At 42.8% G+C, this 16,780-nt stretch overlaps 1 protein-coding gene across 1 annotated transcript in view; it reads right to left on the bottom strand.

Moving 5' to 3' along the window:
• IPO5 (importin 5) overlaps window positions 1–14,356 on the bottom strand; it is a 44,972-nt gene extending 30,616 nt beyond the window's left edge. The window contains exons 1-6 of the mRNA XM_040584416.1: window positions 14,191–14,356; window positions 9,665–9,745; window positions 3,649–3,841; window positions 3,040–3,142; window positions 2,690–2,786; window positions 1,501–1,605 (exon numbers count right to left, since the gene is read on the bottom strand). Coding sequence (XP_040440350.1) covers window positions 1,501–1,605; window positions 2,690–2,786; window positions 3,040–3,142; window positions 3,649–3,841; window positions 9,665–9,745; window positions 14,191–14,283 — 672 coding nt within the window. The 5' untranslated portion in view covers window positions 14,284–14,356. The remainder of the gene's footprint in view (window positions 1–1,500; window positions 1,606–2,689; window positions 2,787–3,039; window positions 3,143–3,648; window positions 3,842–9,664; window positions 9,746–14,190) is intronic.
• Window positions 14,357–16,780: the final 2,424 nt, after the last annotated feature.

Genomic DNA, 16,780 nt, shown 5'->3' with positions numbered 1-16,780 from the left:
TCCTATTTATAAACTCAGATCTTCATATCCATCTTGTGTTACCACCGCCAGAAAATCTAGTCCTTCTCGCAGTAAGTACTTTACAAAGACAGATTTCATAGCATAGTTCTGTGCTCTAAGTTTGCAAAATAAAACTTGAAAATGCAAGCCCAGTGCATGTGTTTTTACAGCCTAAACCAGCAGCATTGAAACTTGTATCACACAAAGCGGGCTATTAGTCTTAAGTCTAAAAACAGCATACTATTTAATTGCCAAACATCAAGACGAATGGCATGCCCACCCCAAATCCTGCCTCACTCCCACTGGTACGCTACTCAGCAGCAAAGGTCCTCTCAGCCAGTTACAGTGTTTGAACAACACAACTGTTAACTGCCAAAGTCACAGACGGGGACTAACTACCAGATAGTAACCTCAGTATCAAAATACGTATCTTGTACACACCGGAGCCCATTTTCAAGTTCAGTTGATTTTAATACATTCCTCTCAGTTTTCATTTAAGATCAAGCATAATTCCATTGGTTGCAGAAGCCAGTAAACTCTGCACTATTTTTCTTCAGCTTGTCACAAAGCACACACAGACAAGGTTTATAGCTTACACTGTCAACAGAAACCTGCTGTACTGACTGCAGCAAGTTGTCAGTCTTTAACCTAAATTTAGCCTAATTCAAAATCACCTACAGTTCATTATCACTCTTATCACAGGCACTTAGTTATTTCCATTTTTTCTTGATACAGAAAGGGAAATATACTGTGAAACTGTCGTCCTTCAGAACTCAAACCATTTCTGTCTCTGGTTCAGTTTACAATAGTCTTCCCCCCAAACGTAAACAACCTTATATTAGAATTCCAACTTTTGCTCAAATTCATGCATCCTAAAAGAGATTTAATCCAGCCTCAGAAACTGCAAGAAGCTTAAAAATGCATTTTGTTTGGAAGTTCCTAAATTATCAAATAAAGACTATTTGTCCAGACTGTTGTTCTTACTCTGAGAATCTTTATTCAGAATAATTCTACACCTTCCTCTAAACTGAAGATACCTTCCTCTAAACTGAAGATACCTTCCTCTAAACTGAAGAGATACAGGATATGATAGGTCAATGAATTTCCAAATTACTGATTACTTGAAATCTCAGGGTAGCCAATATTTAAAGTATATTTCAATATCATGATTGATCTAAAAGCTGTATGACTTGGAGTTAAATACCTTATGAAGAACTTTTGTTTATTTATCTAGGTAACACTGTATAAATTAATCAGCGCTGACAGCATTGAACTATTTTCCTCAAATCCCTGTCAATTAGCATGTGTTAACAAAATGCCTTCCCAGTTTCCACCGTATCTTGCTGGTGACTGATGGTTGGGCTAACTAAAATAAAGAGTTAATCCAAGTCTTGGCAAAACTTCATATGCTACACAAATTTGCAGACCAATAATTTACGTTCGGATACAGCCAATGCAGACAGCAATGCCAGATTAAGTGTCACTTGGGTGGTTTCTTACCTGCAAGATTCCAGGTAACAAGTCTGCAAAATGTTTAAGAAGGGGAAGATTGTGCTCATTAGCCAGCACAAACGCAGCTGCAGCTCTAGCAGACAGAGTCTTGATCTAGAAGACAGGCAGGATTGGATAAATAAACATGAAGAACTGGTAAGGAAACATGCCTTTGTTTTCTTTTAACTTTTAAGCCTATTATGAGACTACATTTTGTATTATCATTTCCCTTTTACATTTTCCTAACAGACGTGGCAATTAGCTTTTACCATGGGATTTTACATCTTACTTCAAATTAAGGTAATGCAATAATGAAGGTCTTCAGCAACTATGTCCTCTGTTATACAAAGAAGTTTATCATATTACAAGGTCGTAAGTATTTCCTAGTTTTGTTTTTGTTTGTTTTGGGTTGTTTTTCTTTAACAGAAGAAAAAACTATTGTTTTCAACTTCCATCCCAATTTCAAATGTGTATGCAAGCGTCAAAGTCCCATTTTTTCAGAAAGTGTGATCTAAGCGTTTAAAACATGCTTCTTTAAAGGCATGACTTGTGGTACTTTAGAAAATGTTACTCAGTTGACTTTCAAAGGTCAAAAAAAGTAATCCATGGGGGAGCAGCAAACTGAACCCATATACCACAGCAGGGTTTCCTACCCTTGCCCAGTATTTTCCACAACAAGAGAAATGTTTTCAAAGTACAATTCTCTGCAAATCAGTAAATCTTAAGTCTTCCAGAAAAACAAGCTTTTCTAACATGCCCTTACAGCAAAACAGGCACAGTTTAAGGAGCTGTCATATATTCAGAGTTTTGAGACATACTGTGTACAGATACTATGTATATATACTGTTAAACACAAGGGCCAGAAAGAGAGCTTAACAAGGACCTTCTGATCTCTCATGCTTCCGGCTAAGACCCTGGCTCTGCTTCGGGCCGCTACAACTAGGCTTCTCCAGGCATACTACTAGAAGAGTCTGGGCCTAAACAGAGCAGATATGAGCCAGCTAGTCAGCTTCAGGACCGTGAAAGGTTTGAAACTTGTTTTGCAGTAGGCATAGTCAAAACTCCAGATGTACATCAGTTTCAGGTAACGCAATCTATTGGTGGGAATCTATAGTTTAACCTTTGTAAGTTTGAGACTATTACATTAAGATCCTATCTATGCTCAGGACTTATCAAAAAAAGAACATAAAAGTCTTACTGATGGATGCTCTTGATCTTGCATACACTGAACCAGCATTCTCTTAATGACCTCTAAATAGTGTTGCTGTTGATTCCCAAAAATCCCAGGAAAATTCCTAGGGATAAGAAAAGACCAAAACATCAACAAAAACTCACAGTTTAACCTTAACTATTGTTTTAAACTTATCAATTGTTTAAGCTACAGATTGTAACTGTAGATGTTAAAGAGTTAAGTAAACCACAATACAAAAGAATAAATGAAATATATATGATTGCTTGTTAATTTATATAGTTGTGACAGGTTTTTTCTAACATTTTTACAGACATGACTTAGCTAACCTGCAAAAAAGTAGCAGTGTGAAAGCTTACCAGAAAATATGTAGAGCAGCCTCACGCAGTCCCACATTCTGAGAGCTAACAGAGTCAAATAAGAATTTCAGAACTTCTGGCCACTGGTTGTTGCCATCTTCATCTAGATTAAACAGAACAAAGTTCTAGAATAAGCAAACTTAAGAGTGGTTAGATCTCAACTGCACAGGGCAACCCGTCATTGTTACTAAAATCAACTCAAAAAAAAATGATCTGAAGATGTGTCCAAGTTGCAGTGTAAAATACAGCTGAAATGTTAAATCTAAAAGGCACTCAGGAATAGAAGATGATCTCTTTTTACTGTCACGTAACAGCACTCAAAAAATAAATTGATGCAGATGTTCGGCACAATATTCATGAGAAATTAAACAAAACTGGATTGCTAAATCTTAATACAATCTCACCTAAACCAAGCAATTTGAAAAGCAGAGTTAAAGAGTCTTATTTTTATCTGATCAAGGATAATGTAAACAAATATTAGGTTTTATTTTAAACCATGAAATCATCTAGTACATGATTTGCAAGCATCTACATGAGACTAGAGAACAAGAAATAAAACTACTATGAATACATAAACATCTTACCACAATACCAGCTTATATAAAATACCTATTAAGTTCCTGGCCAATTCGGCAACTATGTCACAGATTTTTTTCCTCATACTGGACTGTGTTTCCAACTGAATAATCAACAGCAATCCACTTTTGATAGAGGTTTGATCACCAGGTGGAAGAGCTGGATAAACTTCTTCAAAAGCAGAAGACAAAAGACGTCGTAGAAGGACAGCTGCCATCTGTCTAGCCTATTGAATAAGAAAGTATGTAGGTTAAAGAGTTTTGATATGGTAATCGTGCTGTTATGAGGAAAGATGACTGACATCATGCTTCCAAATGATCAGTTTTCACTGTGTAGACTTGTTTGGCGAATGGAATACCTCTCAAGCAACAGACGACAATTATGATAGGAAGTAGAAACATTGTAAAGAAACATCAGCTTACAACCCTGTTTCTGACAGTTACAGCTCCTCAAAGAAATAATCATGAAATCCATGGAGGTATTCATTTATTTTCTAGAGCTGAACCTTAGACATGTTTTGTGGCAAGTTAAGGACTTAGCTGCGTTACTGGAAGATGTTTAAAGCATGTCTTCTTCCTATTTTAAACGGCCCATTGAGATAAATACAATCCAGACAGGTTTTTTTGGATTAACAAGTGACTTAATGGGACAACTCTGTCAGATGATTAACCTGCAAACCTTCACTTTCTCAAACAACCAAACTTCACACTAAAGATCTAAAGACTGAGGAACCCCGAGTGGCAAATAAAACTCTACTCTGAACAACAACAATAAAAAAAGCCCCAAAGCTTTCAGCCTGTTGCAGGCATATCATGAAATGTTTTTCTTTAAACCTGAATTTGAGCATAAGAACCTCAATATGACATACTTCTACTGTCTATGCTTCCTGCTTGCATACCATTTATGTACCTGTATTTAATTACAATTATACAAGAACTAGAAGCAAAAAACATGGCTGAGTAATTCAAAATGAATAGAGCAACACATGCAGTAAAGGCAAAAAGACACCTGAAGCACTGTGAATGATCTAGTAACTAGGATGTTCACTAAGCAGTGTTTCTAGAAGGACAAACAGTAATTAAAAAACACCCTCAAACTTCTGATGTGTAACAAAACCTTACACGTTAATTTCTCACAAAAAAATAATCTAATGCAACACACAGTCAATTTTTTTCCTAAGGTGTTCTTATTTAATGTGTACTTGGTTTTTATATGTGTACTTGTAATTTATAACAGCCTTTGGAATTCAAAAATGTTCAACAAACAGCAGAACTAACAAAGTCCAATTTCTAAAAGATCTTAACCATATTGCTAGAGCATAACCTATAGATGAGAAACACAAACTGCTGCAAAGTCTCAACTTTTAATGTACCCTGTAAAAATCAGGTATTGCTAGCACATTACCTGAGATACTATTGTTATGTCCTGCAGTCCCCAGGCTCACTGTGCCCTTTTCCGATCTACCCAGCTCTTTTCTATACAGCTAAGGAGTAGTGCGTACACTGTGTCTCTATACTAGCAGAAGGGAAGGACTAGAAATGAACCCTACTCTAGATCATTCCTTATCTCCTCCTCAACGGCTTCAGCATGGACCAAAGCCACCACATATGTTGGATTAGTAGGTCTTCCCCAGTAGATCTAAGGATGACAGCCCGTGAACAAAGAGAGTCACAGTGCCCACCAGTGCCACAGTTCCCATCATAAGCCAAGGTTCTCAAGCAATAGGTCATCACATGGGGCACATGAGTTAGGAAGGAGAAAGATTCTTTCCGCACTGCCTCTGGGAATTCCACAATGTGTTGAAAAACTTTACTGGTACCACAATACAATGGTATCTTTCCTTCTCTCATCCCTAGAGGCACCAATATTGTGAAGATTAAATTTCTCCTCATTAGTATGGTGAACTTACATAGAAGCCTTGACCGGGGAGCAAGTTTTCTGGGACTAAACAAGACACGCACTCTCCCTTACTCAGGGCATCATGTACCTGCACATATTCTTCGACATCCGATAACGACCGAACTCACGTTAAATTCATTCCTTTCCTGAAGTAATAATACATGGCCAGATAGGGAATAGAGCTTGTTTCCATAAAGCTTGTAGTCTCAAAGGTAATAATTTCCACCTCTGAAGATTTTAATTTAAAATATTAGAAGACTGCCAAACACAGCCTGATTGCAAAGCAAAAACACAAATAACAAGGCATACAGAAAGACACAAGATCAACACTACATGAATTAGCTCCTGGTTATTGTTACTAGCTTAGAAAAAAATTCTCCAATTCCCAAAAGAAAATTCAAATGTTTGAAGGAGTAACAAAGAAGCAACTGACTCCTAATAATAAATGGCATGTTTTCCTCAGCAGGTATCCACCTATATATAAAAATTACCATTGTCAATTTAATTTTGATGAACATGGCTGCTCTGGGGTTAAGGAAGAATGTATTTCTCACACACACCAAAGGCTCTTCTATATTTAAGCATGAAAAGTACCCAAACGAGCATTTTAAAATCCTGTAACTTAGCAGCTATAGTTTTTATTGAGAACAGGAATAACATAAAGTATACATCCCCAAAGAACTTCCATCTACTAATGAAGCATAAAAAAAGCAGACTTCTCTCCTAGCATTAGATTCTTCTGCATGCCTAAATTGCTGGGGTGCTCACATACAACTGGAATGTCAAATGTATTAACATAAAAGGTCGTCATACTACTCAAATTTCAACATACCACTTCCAATTAATAGCATTTACAGTGCTTTAAAGATGTTCTAGGATTTTATGGATGATGGAACCAAGGCACAAGAAGAAAACCAACTTGCTCAGCAGGGCAGCAGAAAAGTTATGAACAGAAATCTGGGATACCATGCTCTCCACTAGCATTCAAAGTGTCCAGGTAACCCTACACATTTTGTAAGAAAATGACCAACCATCTTGTGTAGCACAGTCACAGTGATTTTTACTTTTGTTTAATGCTCCTTTTAAGTCCTCAAGGAGGAAAACATGCATGGATGGAAGCAATCAATATTTGGGACATGGTCCAAAGATGGACTTGCACAACCTTATTCCGGGATCCAGCCCCATGTGGGATTCAAAGCGTGCAGTGCCTAAGATCCACATACAACTCAAAGGCAGAATTGTGGTGCATCAGAAGTCCATCCTTCCTTCCCCTCCAAATGCTGAAGAGGAGGCTGCCCATGCAGTGGTTTTCAGACTAAGAAATGCAATCTTTTCATGTGGCAACATGGAGAAGGGGAAGGGAAGGTCAGAGCCCTGTAAGGCGGCTCTGAGTAATGCAGAAACACAGTTTTATACAGCATGTGTTACTGTATTTCACAGGGCTCGAAATTAGTCAACTGTAAATTAGGACACAACCGCAAACTGCCAATCTGGAGTTAACCAGGAAGAATAAAAATGCAGGAGAAAATGCAGAACAACTGTTCCTCTCTGAGATTTAAGTGGTAAATCAAAATGGCAAAGGAACAGCCTCTAACACCTGAGAGACATCCTAAGAGTAAAAACCATGAAATAAACTGTGAATATATACCACCTTTCTGTTCAAGCCTTTAAAATGCAGTTGCGTAGGAAAAAGTACAGTCCTAACTTTGTAACAGTGAGACTACACATTTGGGAAGTTTGAGACCTGGGTTCAAGTCCCTCCTCAGCCTGAGGTGTACAAACTCGCATATCATCTGCGGCAGAAGTGTTCTAACTGCTAAGTCCAACGCTTCACTTCTGTGAACAGCGTTACTCTGCTATCAGGAAACTATGAAATGAGAACAGAGGGAAAAGGTGCTTATTTTCACAGTTTAGGCATTTGGTTAGAAGAAAACCTGTTTTACAGTTAGTTTTTAAAAGAGTTACTTCTGATCAAGCTTAATTATCTTTTCCACATCAAATGTAAGGGGTCCTGGGAACAGGATCTGAATCTCTGTTTCTCCATTTAAATGTCAAAACTACTAGCTTACAGAGTCAGGATTCCCCCAGCTGTTGTCCAAATAGTCCTACAAATCTTGTGACCTCTACAACACCGCTGCCAAGCTCCTGCAACCAGGATGGAGTATTTTCTTCGGCCTAGTTTTCCTGGGATGGGGGTAAAGCAATAAAGAGGCTTCAGGATGAACAGGGATCTGGAACGCAGCTTTCCCATAGCCTGGGCGAGGGACCTTTACAGTTCTAAAGCTTCTTCCAGCAGCCCATGTTCAGTGGTGCCGGTACATTCGGTGTGCTCAGAGGACATATACCAGGCCTAAAGCCCTATTCACTGGTGACACATGCACTATTCTGCCCAGCGTTTGGATCTACATGAAACATATGCTCATCTATTGATACTAGCACCATACTAAACGTGCACAGAATGCTTCCCTGTATGTTTATATGCAATGTTTAGATCAAGCACGGGGATGACTTCACTTAGGCTTTAATTAGGATACTTTGTATTTGGAAATCCAATAGGGAAGAAAGGTTGTTTGCAGGTTTTACTATCAGGACGTTTTGAGTCCATCACCTAATATCTACTTAAGTTATGAGCTTTCACTGATTTATCCATTGGTGGAGTTAAATATCAAGTTATTCTACAAATATTAACCTCTTACGTCTTTGGTAAGAGTAACTTCTACAGGTGAAAAGTTTCTTTGCATTTGAGTAAGTTGGTAGCCAAGTCATTGGCAAGACTCTGAAAACGTTTTAGACTGGGTTATTTCCTTAGTTGACATAAAGAGAATAAAATCAGTTAAAATACATGGAGCAAGTATTTACTTACATAAGCATGACTTTGTAGTTGTCAACTCAGACTTATCAAATGTATTCAAAACAGAAGCATGTGCAATACAGCTATGACTTCTAGGGCATAGTATTATCCGATTATTATATATGATATTATTCTGGTGAAGAAGAAGCAGCGGTAGAACTTACTTCTCGTGGCAAATTTAAATACAAGAGAGACTACTCTACAGCCTTCTATCATTTGAAACAACTCAGAGAGGCGGGAGGGAAAGCTACATAGCTCTTATGCAACCAGTTGCTAGTATAATATTGAAAGGTTCTGTCAGAAGAACACTGCTTTATAAGTAGATAGGCATCAATATTAGTAAGCTAATACTTACTGAGCATTAAAAACTTCAAATAGCATCTACCTCTAAATTGGAATACAATCTACCAGAAGAGATAATAATCTAGAAACAGCACACTTATGCTCTCCTTATAATATTGTTCAGAAACTCTACATGGTATACCCTTCTGTTGTTCAGTAAAATGCTAGATAGGAGCAGAGGGAAGTCAAACGATTTTACTTTTAAGTGACTGCAAAGTCTGTAATACTTTGAAAGACTGGTTGCTCTTTACTCTGCATACCCAAGTGAATCAACATTCTCACCAATAAGTAATATACCTGATTGCTAAAGTGTGTGAGCCTTTGCAAAATTAAGGAATAACTAAAAGGCACACTTACTGTAGGCCCACAGTAAAAAAATTATATAGTGCTTAGACTGCTCTCCATTCACTCCGTAACACTGCTACATGACTTAATGAGCATATCCTCACCAAATAGGACAAAATACAAAAGTCATCTGAATAAAACATGCAAAACAACTGCTACCTTTTCTCTCCCCAGTTCCCATTTGAGAAGCACACGAAGTTTCAGATGATACACAAGTTTAACACACTTAGGCACAGGACCCCAAAATGGAAAGCATTTTTCAACTGTAACTTGAAGGAACATCACAGTAACAGTCGTATATTAGTTACACGTTTTAAGGAAAGAATCGGTTCATAAAACAATACACCCAGCCAGAAAACAATGGAGATCTAAGCAGTCACTTACGAAAGACTACTTTTAAAACTAAGTATCCTACATCAAAAAGTCTCAGCTAGCTAACTTGACATGCAACAAACTAAATGAGTGGTCCTTCTACAAATGTGCACTAAATTAAGATGATTCAGTTAATGCCTGGACTTGTTCATTTATCCCAAAATGACCAGCACTGATTTCCTACCCGCTTCTCCAAGCCCCCTTGAAAATCTGCAGATTTCAAAGATTACTGAGACATACCTCCTCAGCAGCAGCAGTATTCCTGATTGCTTGTAGGAGGAACGTGATCTTGGATTGACCTGGAATATTTTCATATGTCTCCTGCATAAAAAGGGAAAGAGTTTATTGTAAACAATTGATATAAAGCATGTGTTAAGCATTAATATGAATCAACTTTCTTTTTAAACAATTTCAGTATCCATCCAGTTAATAGAAAATAACATAGCAAAAAATTAAACCTATCAAAATAAAATTTTCTGACCTATTTTAAAATAATGAATAAAATCTTAGTTATCCAGTAAGACTTGCCATATTGGAATGATCTACATAAGCATTACTGGCCACTTACGAGATAAGTTATGAAATACAACATAAATGGAACAAGTATCCTCCTGGAAATAAAGCATATATGGAACGTATATCCTCCTGGTAATCCATCGCAGCTTCTATCACATCAAAGGATTAAGGACTTTGGAAGCCTGAGACTGAACTATGACCAACAGGTTAATAACCACTGACAAATGTACAGTCAAAAAATGTGTTCAGTTCTTTTTGAACCTTTTTATGGCCTTTACAATGCTGTGTGGCAGTCACACATCTCAACTACACATTTTGAATAAGAACTTTTAATTTCTAAACTCCTGGCTGAATTTCAGACAAAGAGACTATTTCGTCTCCCTCTTAGAGAAACCCTCTTAACAAAATGGGAAGTTTAATGAGAAGTTCAGTTACATTGTCTTACCCACTTCTGGCATATAGTTCATTCACTATGGCTCTTTATTAGATTGTTATTTAGAAGCTAGAGTGAGCACACAGCAAAGTAACTTTTGCTGTCCAAAAAATGGTATATGTGATAATTTTAAAACTATAGATGCTTGTCTCTAATATACAAAACCTACGCAAGTAAGAGCAGGGGAATTACATGCTGACGAGCAACCACTTAGAACGTTCAGAAATAGTTCTATACTTACCAGCTTGGAAAGAGCTATTTTTTGCAGACACAAACTTGAAGATAAATTACTCCACTCTTTCCAAATACCCACTATCCCATCCTGAACTCAAGGAACAAGCCTACCACACAAAGACCAGGTTCATTTCAATCAGTTCTCTGCCTGCCTACTTCCTATTCTTACCACTGCAGCTGTTCTTCCTAATTCTCTAGCAAATTTACACAGCTTGACAGTATAGCTGCTATTTTCAATAGTCTCCCCATCACACATTTATTATCAGACATCATCTTCCTCCACTTTCTGTACCTTTTTCCTAGTAAGCCTCATTCAAAGTCAATTCATACTTCATATTCTCTCTAGTTGCTAGTACACGCTCACAATCAGTAAGACACTGAAACCCCCCCAAATCCCTGTGTTTAATCTAATTATTTCATGGAGTGCAAAATTAAATGAGGTTTAGGGTCAGAATAGAAAAGTCTTCTCAGATTAACCGTTTGCAAGAATGTATATATTTATATTGCACTATTACCTACAAATACAGAAACAAGAAGGTTCCCTAAACACAGGCCCAGCACAGACCTGAACTTATGCTTTCATGGACAGCTGAAGCACTCTAAAAGCTGGCTTCCCTCATGCCAATTCTGATCATAACAAAATTCTACTTCGAGTTGTTTAAATTCACTAGAAAGGGCAGCAACCTATCCAGCTGTTCACTAGCATAATTCTGCCGATTCAGTAAACTGGATTCAGAGGATGCCAAGGAACACCAGGGTAAGGCTGGCAAAAAGGAACCTATGGCCAAAACCTTCCTTCTGTGCTGGTGGAGGACTACTTTGCTGGCTCCACTATCTTACCAGCCTGGGCTATGCCCTAACTATGTACCTGGATCCTGCTACACCTTCACTTTTAGCTCATGGTTAGTTCCCCAGCTACTTTATCCAGAGGTACAAATTTCTCACATAGCAGAACCAACTTTCAGAATACATGCAAATATCTATTATCTACACTTAGTACTCGTGTTTTTCCAAACCTGAGAAATATAATTTAAAGAAGAGCATAAAATCACCAAGATGAAGTAAATACAATTTTCTCTATCAGAAGACAGATACACAAATAAAAGACAGGCTTTTCCAGCCAACAGACAGCATCTCAGTAATTTTTAATGAGAGAGAAATGAATGAACCAGGCTTCAGCAAACTGGTCGGAATAAGTTATTAGTGTGCTAGCACATACATAGATCTATATACATAAACACTTAAATAAAAACAGGGTTTAGGCGATTAGACTTTCCTTCTCTTTTTTTTTTTATAGCATACCCCTATCCAAACAGGGTATGACTCTATCCACATACTCTAGTCTAGTCTTCAATGTAACACCACCAGTCACCCTGATTTTGAAGACCAGACATGTAAGAAATAAACCGTCTGTTCTCCTTTGGTTCCCTGTCTATCCATTTCTCATTCTCACTGGTTTTCATTGGACACAAATGAAAACCTCATATGCAATTCACCTGCAATTATCTGAATCCCTGTAGTATTCAATATTGCCTTCCAACAGCAAGTACACTTTAAAAAGCTGATTGGACTGTGCAGATGTTTAGTATCATTTGAGTCTTGTACAATTTTAGCAAGCTGATACTCTAAATGCTATGCAATAGTTTCAGCCAAATAAATATTACTTCAAGAAATGGACAACTTAAAATTCAATCTAGCTACAATGTAGAGACACAGATTTGTGTTTCTAGGTACAAGTTCATTAACCCACCATGAAGACAACTGAGCTGGGTGCCTCACATCTGTGCATGGTGGAAGAATGAGAGACAATAGGCATAAATTAAAAAAAGGAAGTTCAGGCTTTTTGCTTTAATGAGGACAGCCAAGCAGGAACGGGTTGCTCAGAGCTTGTATAGCCTCCATTCTTGGAGGTTTTCAAGACGCAACAGGACAAAGCCCCTGAGTGACCTGGTCTGACCTGACAGCTGACACTGCTTTGAGCAGGAGATTGCACTACAGACCTCCTGAGGACCCGTCCACTCTGAATGATCCTAATCCATAAAAATACCTGCATATTCTTGGAAGTATGCAGAAACCAATACCAGATTAAATGCAGTTAAATATGTCAAAGTTATACTACTTGCTTTTATTTGTATACAAAACTGATAGACTTTGAAAAGTTTGCTAATCTATGATAATTATGCTTTATTTCACAGGCATTATGAGACAGCCGTCCAATAGATTTGCTTTGTTACAGTTTTAATAAAATTCAAGAAGTTGTGAGAAATGTTCTTATGTTACATGCAGGCAGTTGAGAAGCGAAAGAAATTCAGCTCCCAGGGAACAGCCTCCATTCCAGTTCTATGTTCAGGCATGTGGGAATAATTCTTGCTACTTCACTAGAAAGTGTGTGCAGGAATCAATACTGAGCTGCGCTAGCTTTCTGAAAACATCCGTCTCCCCCTCCTTCCCATTCCCAAATTATATTTGGGGTGTTTTCAGCGCAGCAGCAGGAACAATAATACTTTTTATTCTTTGCCAAACAATGCGCTGAACTCTGCTGACCGCTGAAGTGATGAGAGCGATAAAAGACCCGATGCAGCCATCCAGTGGGAATTCACGCTAAACCTAGACGCGAGTATTTAATTCAATGGGAGAGATTCCCCACCAGGCTTGACAATGGAGTCTTAAGCATGACAGAAAGAATTAACGTGGCTTAGCCATCACAAAGAATTTTAGCTGAAATAACACATCTGAAAAGTTTTTGCTGATAACGGAGAAACTCAGCATATTGGAAAACGCTTCTTTTAGTGAAATATTTCTTAGCTGACTGAATACTTGAACGCACGGCCCACTCCGGAGTTAAAAACCAAACTATTGTGGGGCAGCAGCACAGGACCCCGGCGGGCCGGGGGGCAGCCGCGGCGCCGCTCCCGCCCCAGCGACCCCGGCGAGAGCCGCCCCGGGAGCGCGGCAACGCGGCTACAAGCGCAGCCGCCCCCGTGGCCCGGCGGAGCCCTTCAGTCCCGTCCAGGCGAGCTCCGCGCCCACGGCGGGCAGGCACCCGCCCTGACCTCGTTTGGGGGCGCCCCCCCTCCCCCGCTCCCCAGCCAGCGAGGACCGGCCCCGCCGCCGGCTCGGCCTCCCCTCCCCGGACCGCGCTCCGTCACGCCGGCCAGCCCGGGGGGAGCCGGCCCAGGCCCCGTCTCGCCATGGGCAACGGGGAGCAACGGCCCCCAGGGAGCTCCAAAGGGGCCGGGCGGGGGAGCGGTGCCCGGCGCGCAGGGCCGCCGGAGCGGGGGCTGGCGCGGCCGAGACCCCCCCCCGCGCCCTCACCCGCCGGAGCCCGCGCCCCCGCCAACGGCCAGAGCGGCCCCCGCGCCCCGCCGAGGCGATCGGCCGCAACCGCCCGGCTCCCCCGCGGAGGCCGGCGCCGACGGCGGCGTGGGGGAAGGCCCGGGCCACCCCGGCAGCAGCTGGTGCCGCTGCTCACACGCGGAGCTCGGCCGGCGCCGCCGCCTCCCTGCAGCCCCCCTCCGGCAGGGTCTGGGAGGTCTGACAGACCGGTCTGGCGCCCAGGGCCGGGGCGAGGCGGACCCGTTACCTCGGCCTGCTTGCGGACCGCATTGTCTGGGCTGAGCAGGTTGCCCAGGAGAAGGTAGAACTGCTGCTGCTCCTGCTCCGCCGTCGCCGCCATTGCTGCGAAAGGGAAAGAGAGCGAGGCCGGCCGGGCGGGGACAGGGAGGCGGGGAGGGGGAAAGCCGGCCTCGCCGCCAGCGGAGGGGGCGGAGCACGAGCCGAAGCCGCGCTCCGCTCCCGGCTCCCCCCTAGGGCCGACCGCGCCAGCAGCGCTCTAGAACGCTCCCATTGGCCGCGACGCACGGGGTCTCGCCCCCGATTGGCCTGCTTTCTCTATGACGTCCCGGCGACTCGGGGCGAGGGGAGGAGCGGAGAGCGGCCGGACGGCCGTCCCTGAATGGTGGTTCGTCTCCTCTCGTCTCATTGGTGCGCTTCCGGGCCGGGGGTGGGAGGTAGAGGCGGGGAAACGCCCCGAATGGCACTCTCATTGGCAAGCGGCCCTGGCAATCTCGGGGGGATTGGTCAGAGGCACGTCGGACGGTGTGGGAAGGGCGGGGTCGCGCCGGGACGCCGAGCTGGGGCAGCGCGGTGGGGGAGGGGAGGGGAGGGGAGGGGAGGGAAAGCGCGGGAGATTGCAAGGCGTCTCCCTCCCCGGGCACCGCCGTTCCCGCTGCTGCTCCGTGACGTCGTGCGGCCGCTCCGCCCCTGCCGCGCCTTCCTCCCCCCGAGGGCGACGCGCTGGGGCGTGCTGGTGAGCCCCAGCTGCCGGAACCCTGCTGGGGGGAGCTGGTGCGTGGCAGAGCTGGGAGGGCTGTGCCGCGGCCAGGTCGGGGCTGCCGGGCCGCGGTTTGCTGAGGGGTGTCTGGGGGCGGGGGGAGCCCGTGATCGTGGGTTCCTGCCACGCGGGAGAGACCGCTCAGCACGCGCTGGGCGGGCGGGATCGATGCGCGTCACGGGCTTTCCCTGGTGGGTCCGTGTGGCAGGTGGCCGTTATGGTGTAACGTAGGCAGGAGGTGTAAAGGTGCAGGATCCTACACCTTGGCCTGCCCTGTACACCGTTATGTGCGTCCTGGCCCAGCTCTGCTTCAGGTGAGCCCAGCACCCCTGCGTACCCCGTGTCTGCTGCCGTGTGAGGTGATGTGGTCAGGCCTGTGTCGCGCCCCAGTACGGCGGCCAGTAATACACCGCACCCGCCGGTCCCTCCCAAGGATGGGGTGGGATAAAAGGCCGCTAGCATTCCCTGTGCTCACGGGGAATGTGTGAGGTTCACGATGCGCACCCTTAGAGGCTCTGGGTGTCACCCTGCTCGCTGGCAGAGGGCTCTCTGCCACGGGGTGCGGTATGGGCTGTGGGGGTTCAGCCATGGCCAAACCTGGCCCCACCTGGGCCGGCACCGCAGCAGGGCTGCGCCCAGGGCATATGAGCGCTTTGAGAGCAAAAGGCAGCAGCCAGTGAGCTGGTGGGAAAAAGATGGAAAAGTCTTCTTGACCGTATTAAGGAAGAATTGCAGGCAGAGCAAAAGAATGGTTTTAAGCTGACTGAAAGCACAGAAGGGCCAAACGTGAGGATGAGTTACAAAAGCAAGCATGCTTTCTTACGTGAAGTGCTCTTCTGCAAACACCCTCAGATGCTAGCTGTGTGGATTAGGTGTTCACAGCTTGTCACAGGTTCTGGAGGGCCTTTTGTGATGGGATCTTGAAACAAGGACAACTTTCCAGCCTTCCTGTCACCGGTGGTTTGTATGAACTGTAACGACATTGCTGCCTCCTTTCTGTGTGTAAGCAAATAAAGGTATTTGTTTCCATCGTAACCTGCCCTAACAGTGATTTCACCATAAATCTGTGGTGTGATTGTTAGCTAAAGAATGCAGTATCTGATAGGGGTTGGGGAGAGAATGTAAACTGCAGGATATAGAAAATTGTTTTCTTGTCCATGCTGGTTTTTCCATCTGTAGATGTGGGGAGTGGGTTGTTACATAAAAACACTAGTTGTCTTTGAGAAACTGCTAGGCAAATGAAATCAGTAATTTGCCTAAGAGCAAAAAACCCATTTGCCAAATCATCTTTAGAGTTCCAGTGTTGAAAATTAGTCAGAGCTCACTTGGAAGGGGAAGGCAGGAACAACTTGGTGCAGTTTTTAAGAGCAAGCCTAGCAAGAGTGTCTCTACATGTGTGTGTGTTTGTGTTCCTCTGTGTATAGTTGTTAAACTCAGGCAGTATAATGCTCAGGGAATGCATTTGAATGCATTTCATGCTGGTATTCAGAGTGCAGAAGGGAGAATCTGCACTGGGGTGAGAAGAATTTGCTGGTAAACCCAGCAGATCAGTGCTCTTCTGCTTCAAATCCTAACAGTTTGGTGAAAGCAGATTAAAAATAACATAGGTGAAAAGTAGTTAAGGTATGGAAAGAGTCCCGAGGAATTTAAAATGTCACTAATGCGATGTGATCATAGAGTCTACCACATCAGGTGCTTGTTCTTACCTGGGACAAGTTTGAAGCTGAAGTGTGGGAAGCAGCCAGAAACTATGCTGTAGAAGCAGGTATCAGCACCAAAGGTGGCTTGAATAAGCACCTGAGGAGAGCTGAAATAGGTGCAGCCACAAAGCAGTCAGCAG

This window comes from Falco naumanni, chromosome 2 (genome assembly GCF_017639655.2).
Source record: "Falco naumanni isolate bFalNau1 chromosome 2, bFalNau1.pat, whole genome shotgun sequence".
In the NCBI taxonomy this organism is placed as follows: domain Eukaryota; kingdom Metazoa; phylum Chordata; class Aves; order Falconiformes; family Falconidae; genus Falco; species Falco naumanni.
The sequence above is the reverse complement of the archived record's forward strand: the minus strand, read 5'-3'. Positions and strand labels throughout refer to the sequence as shown.